This window comes from Haemaphysalis longicornis, unplaced genomic scaffold (genome assembly GCF_048455015.1).
Source record: "Haemaphysalis longicornis isolate Haplotype H1 unplaced genomic scaffold, Haemaphysalis longicornis Haplotype H1 scaffold_12, whole genome shotgun sequence".
Lineage (NCBI taxonomy): Eukaryota > Metazoa > Arthropoda > Arachnida > Ixodida > Ixodidae > Haemaphysalis > Haemaphysalis longicornis.
In genome coordinates, this window is record NW_027526225.1 from 77,363,682 (window position 1) to 77,374,055 (window position 10,374).

Sequence of the window (10,374 nt, forward strand, 5' to 3'; positions counted from 1 at the left end):
TAGCCTAGCTAAGCCACTGCTAATTTTTATTTCTTTGGAGTTTGAGATAAAATTGGTATTATTGTTATCGGAGCAAAGCAGTCTTTCTAATAAACTAAACTCGCATTTTGTCTTCACAACTCACGTAAAGTCCTCCCCCCCCCCTTCTCCACTCCTTCCTCCTCATACGAAAAAGAGCGAAGCAATTCAAACGCTGTTTTTTTTTTTTTTAGTGTGCACTGCAAACCTTTTATTTACACTCGCTTGAAACCACACCGTTTGTTGATATTCTCCCTGCGAAAGTTTACTTTGGCTGTGATGGAGCTGCAGCATGGCCTTTAACCGGCAACAACTTGGAGACAACTGCTTTCGGAGCAGAATGGGTTCTTCAACGCCGCGGACAAAATCATACAGCCCGGACAGGTAGGTGAGCGGATTCAGCCATGCAGGTATCCGCTGAAAAAGAACCAGAGCAAACGTTCAGTACTCGCTTCCTCTCAATCATCCCTTTGCGACACGGCGTCTACAATCGGGCACGCGACATTTAAGAACATTTTTGTGCAGAAATGCATTTAAGCCGGGGATTGTCTTGCGTACGTTGGCCGGCGTCCGCGCAGGTGTTATCTCTCCGCTCCCGCGCGCGCCCTAGCAACGGATGTGGCGCGCCTAGCAACCGGAGCAGGTGGTGAGCGGCGGAGGGTAAGGGAGAGGAGGAGCACGCGCGGGCGTGTGAGGGCGCTCGCATCGCGGAGCAGCGGAGGGTAAGGGAGAGGAGGAGTGTGCGCGGTCGGGTGAGGGCGCTCGCATCGCGGAGCTCGCTCGGGCGGAGAGAGAGCTCGGCCGCTCCTCCTCTCCGCGCTCGGACTATATATAAATGATTACGCTCACACTCTCGCCTCTCTCTTCGCCATTAATCGCATCACACTCATCGGTGCACCCAATGCATTTCTGCATCCTCACAATCCCCCTCGGGGAGGTGCGGGGGAATTTTTTTGTGAGTTACAATTGTCGCCATCCCCACTTGAACCGCTCAGCCAGCATTGGCATTTCCCGATCTACGGAACGGTGCTGCCATCTCGTGAAGGCCGCGCCCAATGCGTTACCAAAACGAGACAGCAAGATGAACGCGTCGGCGTTCTACGGCGCGTCAAGTAGGTGTTCTCGCTTTTACCTTTTCTGTCCAGTTAAAACTTTTATTAAAGTATAACTGAAGCTGTTACCGTAATATATAAGGGCTACAGGTCACAATTATGTGCACATATTTTCTATTGTAGCAATGTTTAGGAAACGGTGGTCACGTTTACGATGGCGTGTTTACGATTAGGACATGACCTAATTTATTAACTGCTAATGATATCGAGTTGTTTAGGGCTTTTAAGTGAAATTTTGATTATCGAAATCATAAATAGGCAGTTACAATTTTTTCTGACGGCTACATCCTGATGCGTGTCGCAAGGGCTATTTTCAAGCTTTCACTTTCTGTTTGACTGCGACCGTGCGGACGAAGTTATTTGTTGATGCAGCGAAACATTCGACCCACCATAACAAGACAAAATAAACCTAGGAACACTCATTCATAAACACCACTGACTATAAAAACAGTGCAAACGATATTTTACCTTTAGCAATGCCAGTCGCTCAAGGTACAGTATGCACAAGTACAGTGACGAGTTTTGATTGATTGATTGATTGATTGATTGATTGATTGATTGATTGATTGATTGATTGTGGGGTTTAACGCACCGACGCTACACTGGCGATGAGGCGCGCTGTGAGTGGAGCGCTCAGGATTAATTTTGACCACCTGGTGATCTTTAAATCCTTAACGTGCGCCGAAATCCCTAACACACGGGCGTGTTCGCTTTTAGCCTACATCAGAAAAGCGGCCGCTGTGGCCGGGAATCGAACCCGCGTCCTTGGGCTCAGTGACGAGTTGTACAAGCTGGCAGCAGTACGACAATAGCAAGCCTGAATATACCAGATTAGGCCAACTACCCCTTCTTATTCGGTAAGGGACAATGACTGGTTGTCCCTGACGAACTCACAAGATCATTCCTAAACCTCATGGCTGCGTAATCGGAATAACCGTATACCTTTTTGTGCGAGTGCAATGTAGCCATAAGAAAATCACTACATTAAAATTCAGAGTAAATTTTCTATCCTTGATATAACTCGTTGAAATAAATTTTTACTTACCAGCTACATCTGACCCCAACTGGTGCTAGGGTGTACTCGTTTCTAGCTAAAGCAAGGTACAACCTCTGACAGTGGGAAAAAGGTGCCTTTGAGGGAAAATTTGTAGTCACTACACGAGGCTGGGAAGCCCTTTATAACTCAGTTTCGTTGCTTTTGAAGCCGTTCCGCAACTCGAGACGTTCTGACAAAACTTGTTGAAAATTCAATAAAAAGTAAAGAAAAACAAGATTGTAATACTAGTCGTAGCAGAGAAGTTTGAGCACAGCTCTTAAAAATATTACCATGTCGTACTAGCTTCACTGAAGAAAAAATCGGGCGCGTATCTGCTCCTTTCGTTGGAAATGTCGACGAAAGACGACAGTTTTCGAACACATTTGCCAATTAAATGCCTCTTTTCGCTTTCCCGCTCACCTCTCATGCTTTTCCTCTCCAGTCTCGCTCCTCCCAAGGTAAACACGCTAGAGGTTTGCTCAAGTCGATTTAAATTTACCGCGTTTCACTGCAACAGGCCGGGTGCCTTGATACCAGCCCTGCCGCACGGCGGAGACGCGCGTGAATCGAGGCGCCCTGTACTTCACGTTTATAGAACCACGTTGCCCTATACTCCACGCGCGTTCCAAGCGGAACGTGGAACCTACCTAGTGGAACCTTTCGTAACTGTTGCTGTTTGATTTCTCAAATGCCGCCAGGAACTATAGTAGCGCCGGCAACAGCAGGTGACGGTTTTGTGCATTTCATGTAGTATTTCATGTGCTGTCGCAGAAATCAAGCATCCATGAATTTTTCATTAAGGAACACTGCAAATATCACTTATGTATAGATTTTTGCCTCATATTTGCGCAATGTATTGTTCCTAGACAAGCATGAACATTGACAGCGGACTTAGACGTTTAGATTTTGCTGTGGGTATATCAACCTATTGCGCAGCTTCTGTTTCACTGATTCCGCCGGCAGGCTGAATCGAGTCACAGACAGACATACAAACAGACCAAAATTTCTGCGTTTAAGTAGCCCAAGAAAGGCTGTCGTCTTTAAAAATTCCACAGGGCACTTCAACGTGCTTATGTGCTCTGAAAGTGAAAGCCTGGCGAGACTCATCGATGATCTATTTACTGCTACGTCGTATTTCAGTCCCTTTCTTCACTTTCGTTTTAATTTGCTCGTATTTGGCGGGAAACACTTGGACAAGCTACGTTACTTCTTCGTCGTGCTAGCGTCTCATTTCCCGCTTTCGTTCCTTCGTTTTTTGGCGCGAATTACATCAAGAGAGGCTGGTGACACGCCAAAAACTTGAGGGATCCGATGGGATTTGAAGCTCGTTATCTACACAAGAAATCCAATTCACAACCACTGTACTGTGTCTGAACGTTGCCAGCTGTAGACTAATTGATTGGTCGATTAGTTGATTGATTGATTGATTGGTTGATTGATTGATTGATTGATTGATTGATTGATTAAATAATTAATAATTAATTGATCGATCGATCGGTCTACTGATTGGTCGGTTGATTGATTGATTGATTGGCTGGCTGACTGACTGACTGACTCACTGACTGACTGACTGACTGACTGACTGACTGACTGATTGATTGATTGATTGATTGATTGGTTGATTGATTGATTGGTTGATTGATTGGTTGATTTAACACGCCGACGCAACGCAGGTGACGAGGCGCGTCGTAGTGGAGGATAAATTTTGACCACCTCGGTATTTTTAACGTGTGCCGGAATCTCGAACACGCGGGCGTTTTCGCGTTTCGCCTTCATTAAAAAAGCTTACGCCGCTGCTGGCAATCGCACCCGCTTCCTCGTGCTCAGCAGCACAACGCCTTAGTCACGGAGCCCACCTGTAGAACAAAGTCATCGTCGTTGTTCTTTTCTTTGTGACACATACCCACGTGGGTGATTGGCCAGGAATCTCAAGCTTTGATGGGCTAATGTGCTCGCTTCTCGAAATTCTCAAACTATGCGTTGTAAACGTAAAAGTTGCAAAATAGTACGCACCACGTGACACCTCAGCGTGATGCCAGGTCGGTATAAGAAGAAAAGCTGATTGAAGTATTTCGCGCCAAGAGACAAAGAAGCGAAAGCGAGTGATGAGACAGGAATACGTTGTAGCTGTACATATTTTGTCAATAAGTATCGCCACGCTGTCGACTTCGAAGCGCGTAAACGGACTTAAGTCCCAACCACATGCACGCGTAAAAGCGACGTACTCGCGCAACGACGTACGCCTGCGGTGGCATACACCGCTGCCTTTACGCCGGCCGGCGACGTCGGAGAGGGCGAGTAACCACATATCGCCGCAACGCGCGCGTAAACCAATGCACTGCGCAGTGTGGCTCGACTACTTCGGACTCCGCTTTGTGGCGACCAGTTCAACTACATTTTAACTCAAATAAACCAAATAATGCCTATTCCCACAAAAATACGTATATTTAATACAGAAACAACTAAAACAGTTCTTGGGACATTAAAAAACGTTAAGGATTAGTATGCATACTTGGCAGGCACAAAACCCTTCCGCTACATTTGGCGCAAAACTGGCTTGCTCCCATAGTTGCTCGTTGCTTCGCGTGTTTTGTCCGGTTGTTTGGTCACCGTATTTTACAAATTACTTCGTTTTATCGCATAATGAATAGTGAAGTTAGCTTATTTAGCAATTCACTGTCTTGTTATGTGACCTGACCGCCGATAACATCACCGCCAGAGGTGTACGTCAACACCGTACGTCCGAAAGGTTGCGCCGATGTCTGGCTCGCTCTGACTTGGGCGTAACAAGCGCGTACCAATGCATTCCGCGTACGCCGGAGTACGCCGGTTCCTTGCGCGCTTACGCCGGTTTATGTCGTTGCGCGAGTACGTCGGTTTTACGCGTGCGTGTGGTTGGGCTTTTAGGTGTCCCGTAAAATTTTGATGCACCGCTGGCAACGTGCTGAGGTAGCGTGATGGGCAGTACACTTGGCTCCTACTCCGGAGACACAAGTTTAATTCCCCTACGAACTCAAATGTGTTAGTTATTACCTCTTTACAGCGGAAACAATTCTGTGCACCGGGCAACAGAAATTACTACAACAACAGTTTTCCACGCAATAGGGCGCTTAAGGCTTTCGCCCTAAAAATAATGTGTTTAAAATCACAAAGTTTCTTACTCTGGCAATCCTCTTGCAGCTGCCTGAACCGGCATTAGATAACCATGTGGCTGGCATCTTTGCAACCACTGAGAAAGTTTGGTAAAGTTTCTGAGTCTTCCTTTTAGGCTGCGTCTGATCTCACGGCAACCGTGAGAATTACCTCCGGGAAATTCTCACGGCAGTTTCCATAAAAGCCGGCTGGCCTAAAATTTGCTGAATATTATTACCTCCCAACGTAACCTAACAAAACCTAACCTAACGTAACCCAACCTAACGTATCATAACCTACCCAAATCCAGCCCAACTGCAACAATCCTAGCCTAACCCAGCCCAACGACACAGAATACAATCTATGTTTAACGCACGGTGTAAAAATATTCTTACACCGTGGTTTAACGTAATCCAACCTATTCTAGAAGTCCTGGGCATCGATGTTCTAATATATTATTAACCAGGATAAAAAAGCATTAACAAAATCACCATGATCGAAAACTTCAAAAATTTGGAAAGTAAAAAAAGACCTTTGGCCATGCCGGACTCGAACCTGAACCTTCTCGTTTAAAATCAAGTGTTATAACACAGCGCCAGAGGCGAATCCGCAGGAACGACTTTTTTAGGAAATATTTGTGCCATAAAATCTCCTGGGGGCAAGCTTAGCCAATCAGAGGCGACTGCCGTGAGAAATTCCTGAGGGTAATTCTCACGGTTTTATTTTCCCCCATGTTCTTGACCAGTGAAATGCACGTTGCATTAACAACAGCGTGTTTGTTACTTCCACATGACAATCTTTTTAAATGTTTGCCCTCCCGTCAATGCAACGCACTTTCTCACGAGATCAACCTGCTTGCGTGCAATGCAACATGTTTTTTTTTTGCACTTGCGCACGTATATAAGCAAAGAAGATGGCGCCTTACGGCAGCTTGATCCGCATGAACACGTAGACGGTGAAGAATGAGACCAGGATGCAGATGAAGCCCGTGCTTATGAGTAGGATGCGGTTAAGCCTGGGCATGTTGGGGCTGTGCGTTCGGTCAAGGATGACGTAACCGAGACCGCCCACGGTGAAGAGGAAACTGGAGGCCAGTCCTTCCATGATGTACTGGCCGTTTACTCGGTACGCCATGAAAGCCACCTGAAAGAAACAATAATTAAGGCTGCCTCTAATCTTACGGCGGTAAAAGCTGGCTGGGCTAAAATTTGCTGAATCATATTACGTCCCAACATAACATAACATAACCTCACCGAACCTTGTGTAACCTAACCGAACGCGTCACAACCTACCCAAGTCCAGCCCAACTGAAACAAATCTAATCTAACCCAGCCCAACGACACAGAACACAACCTATATTAAACGTAATACTACCCATTCTAGAAATCCTGTTCGCCGATCTCTTGACATAGTAAAAACCAGGGTAAGAAAGAGCAATAACGAAATCAAGATGACCGATAAATTCCGAAAGCAAAAAAAATTGCCACCATCTTCCACGAGGGGAACCCTGGGGTGATGCAAGGCATCTCACGGGGTTCAATTCGCGTTTCCGTTATGTTAGTTACCCAAATGTGGTTGAAGTGCAGCGAACCTTAAATGATGCTCAATCACACGTAAATTTACAATTACGCGGTAGCAGGCAATTTAGTGTCCATTTCAACTCATCGGAGCAGCAGTCGGAGCAGTAGCAGCAAGAGCGACTGACGGTGCGACTGAGGAGCGCGCTGCAGATACCGCGATTATATAGCCCCTATGCGAGAGAGAGTGATGAGAGAGAGACACGCATGCGCACTAACGCACAGCTGGCATGGCGAGGAGAACGTGCTAACGCAGCTGGCGGGCGAGGGGAAAGGAAGAGGGTTGCGGACGGACGCCGGATGGAGGGACAGGCCGAGTGTAAGAGATGCCTTGCATCTAAAAAAAAAACGTCGCATTGTCGGACTCGAACCTGAGCCTTCTCGTTCAAAACCAAAGTTATTTGGTGGATACGTTTCGTGACGGAAGCCCCCGCCGCCTTTAGGCTCGCACAGCTCAGCCTCTACGAGACAGAGATAGAAAACTTTATTTGAAGCGGGTGGGTAATGTCTAGGCCCATGTCCCACGAGCAATGCTTAGCTGCGATAGCATGGCAGGATTGAAGGTAGAAAATTGGCTGCGTCTAATCTCACGGCGGCCGTGAGAATTACTTCCGGGAAATTCTCACGGCAGTTTCCATAAAAGCTGGGTGGCGGAAAATTTGCCGAATAATATTACGTCCCAACGTAACCTAACGTAACATAACCTGACCGAACCTTACGTAACCTAACCGAACGCTTCATAACCTACCCAAATCCCACCCAAACTGCAACAAACAATCTAGCACAGCCCAACGACACAGAACACAACCTGCGTTAAATGGAATTCAACCAATTCTAGAAGTCATGTGGTGCGTCGATCTCTTGATATAGTAAAAACCAGAGTAAAAAGAAAGCACTAACAAAATCCCGATGACCAAAAAATCCGAAAGCTAAAAAAAAAAAACATCGCAACGTCGACTCGAACCTTAGCCTTCCAGTATAAAACCGAGCACTATACAACAGCGCTACAGGGGCTTTTTTTTATTATTACCAGCGCTACAGGGGCAGCTAAACACTGCTTTTTAAAGGGTTATTTATCAGATTGAATCTCCGCGTAGCGTGCTTAGCCAATAATAAGCGACTGCCGTGAGAAATTTCTGACGGTAATTTTCCCGGTTGCCGGGATAATACCTAGACACTACCTAGAAGATTGGACCATGCTTACCGGCTTGCTGTGTCCGTGTTCATCCGTCGTAGAACCGATGCTTGGGGGCTCGACAATGATGTCGTATATCACACCTGCAGAAGCACCCAGCGAACAGGTGAGTCGCTCGAAAGAAGACCGGTAACGCGTTCCAAACAGCAGTGTATCTCCCACTGGGCGAACTCACCTCCGCACACGAGAAAGTAGGAAAACAACACGAACGGGTAAACAACCATCGGCGATGGTCTGCGGAACCACGACGGCCGTTTCAACTTCAGATTGGGAACTTCAAGCAGATGATATGGGATGCTGTAGAAAGACTCCATCGCGTGCATGACAACAGCTTCGGCGACAGTTGCTTCACAAAATGACGACACTAGCAGGATGAATGATGCATGGATGGTGACCACTGCCTCTACAATGACCTGTTGGGGTTTAACCAGACACCCTCAACCTTTTACCTAACCTCCAGTCTGTCAGAGGAAGCTCGTTTTTCCCAGCTCCAAATGTGCCGAAGCGAACATCTTGCGATTCCTCGTGATGGCGGACACCGTCGTCGTCGTTGTCGTTATCCTTTCGTTGAGTTTCTTTTGTTTGAGCACATACCCAGAGGAGGATTGGGCAGGAATCGGCAGCGTTGAGGCGATAGTGTGCAAGCTTCACAAAACTATGATTTAAAAACACAAAAAAAAAATGGATGAAGAAAAAGCGCACGACCAAATATGAGAGTCGGTAGAAGAAAAGGTCGCGCGATCCCAGAAGCTGGAAGAAGAAGAAAACTCAAATGTCGGGTACGTGGCACGTGAGGGCTGCACTGCGAAACAGCAATGATGATAATGGTTTCCCCCTTGATGGAAATTTTTGTTTAGCCGGTTTTTAGTGATTTAGCTGTTTTTATTTATCCACTCCACGAAATGCAGGCATCAAGAATGGACGCAAGAACCAACAATATTTAAAATCGGCCCGCGCTCACGTGTTTTCCGAAGAATAGTCCACGTAGTACGTCGGGTTAATACGCACGAAAACAAATGATGGTGATGATTCGCGAAAATATGCTCTAGAGTAGAGATGTGAGTGGTTGGGAAAAAAACAGTAAACCATTACGAAAAAAAAACGGGTTTCTCGTTTTTTTTTTAACCAGGGTAACATTGAAAAAAAAACACAGCGTCCCCGGAGAAATTCATTGTGTTGCGACCCCTCTGCAGTGGGGGAAACGCTTTCTGAAAACAATAATTTGACGCGAAGTCGTGCGCAGATTTTTAGAGCGGAAGTTCTGCTGGGACTTTTGAGATGCAGCATTCAACAATTATTTTCTTTTCACTCTTAACGGCACAATTCATCGGGCACTCAAGTATCTGAAGTGATTTGAAAGCCAGCGATTATCGAAGACTTCTTCACTGCTGCATCGTATTTGCGGTGCGGCCACGTTCATAATTCTTGTTCCATCCCGACACGGTACCGTGTCGGTGCTGTAGTTACCACGCTTGGCTGCAGCTCTTGGCGACCCGGGTTCAAATTCCGCTGGAACCCAAATACATTTCTATGTATATTTTATTTACTTATTTCCTTTTTACAGCGGCCGAAATTTGGTTTCATTCGTGTAGTCGCCAGCAACTATACGGCCACTTCTCGCGTTTAATAAGACATCTGTGGCGTCCGTCTTAAGAAGTAGGTCGAATTTTTTATAGACCTGTGCGGAACCATTTTCTTTCAATTTTTGTTATATTTTTCTGAAAGAAAAGCACGAAAAAACTTGTTTTTTTTTCTTACAAGATTTCACGAAAACTTACATCTGTACTACAGAGGCCAGAGAGCATTATTGTGAAATTTTCAAAACACTGGTTTCACTTTCAAAACCACTGCCTTTATTATGAAAAAGCCTGTGTTTTCGAAAGTTCACACAAAAGAGGACAATGATGAACAGCCTTTATGAACAGACCGTTAGGCCGTTAGGCCAGCATATTTTTACGAGGATATTCGGCGGACGAATTAGTTGTTGGTGAAGCAAATTTTGCATTAGAAAATCTAAAATAGCTGAACTGAGAAAAACCATCTTATAATAAACACGAGCAAAATCAGATCTGTAATATTCAGAAGAAAAAATAAGAAGGTAACATGAACGCAACAAATACTGCTGAATTCGACCCCGGTTGATATTGTCCCCAACATTAAAACACTAGGAGTGGTCTTCCAGGAAAACCTATCTTGGAACGAGCACATCGACACAATATCAAGTAAGTTATCTCAAATAGTTGGGCTAGTTTACCGGAATCGCCTGATCCTTCCGAGACATATAATGATATTAACTTACAACTC

At 45.7% G+C, this 10,374-nt stretch overlaps 1 protein-coding gene across 1 annotated transcript; it reads right to left on the reverse strand.

The window, feature by feature from the left end:
• Nucleotides 1-245: 245 nt before the first annotated feature.
• On the reverse strand, nt 246-8,677 carry LOC144162029 (oligosaccharyltransferase complex subunit ostc-B-like). The gene is made up of 4 exons (XM_077692549.1): nt 8,246-8,677; nt 8,080-8,153; nt 6,224-6,441; nt 246-435 (listed from the first exon to the last, which is right to left on the reverse strand). Exons 1-4 carry the CDS (start codon nt 8,391-8,393, stop codon nt 417-419), a joined length of 459 nt encoding a protein of 152 aa, XP_077548675.1. The 5' UTR covers nt 8,394-8,677; the 3' UTR covers nt 246-416.
• Nucleotides 8,678-10,374: the final 1,697 nt, after the last annotated feature.

Excerpts from the sequence above, each read along its gene's own strand:
- LOC144162029 (XM_077692549.1), bottom strand. The coding sequence starts at position 8,393 with ATGCACGCGATGGAGTCTTTCTACAGCATCCCATATCATCTGCTTGAA. Across the intron at positions 8,154-8,245 it reads CTACTTTCTCGTGTGCGGAG|GTGTGATATACGACATCATT; the intron begins GTGAGTTCGCCC and ends GTGCTTCTGCAG. Across the intron at positions 6,442-8,079 it reads AACACGGACACAGCAAGCCG|GTGGCTTTCATGGCGTACCG; the intron begins GTAAGCATGGTC and ends TGTTTCTTTCAG.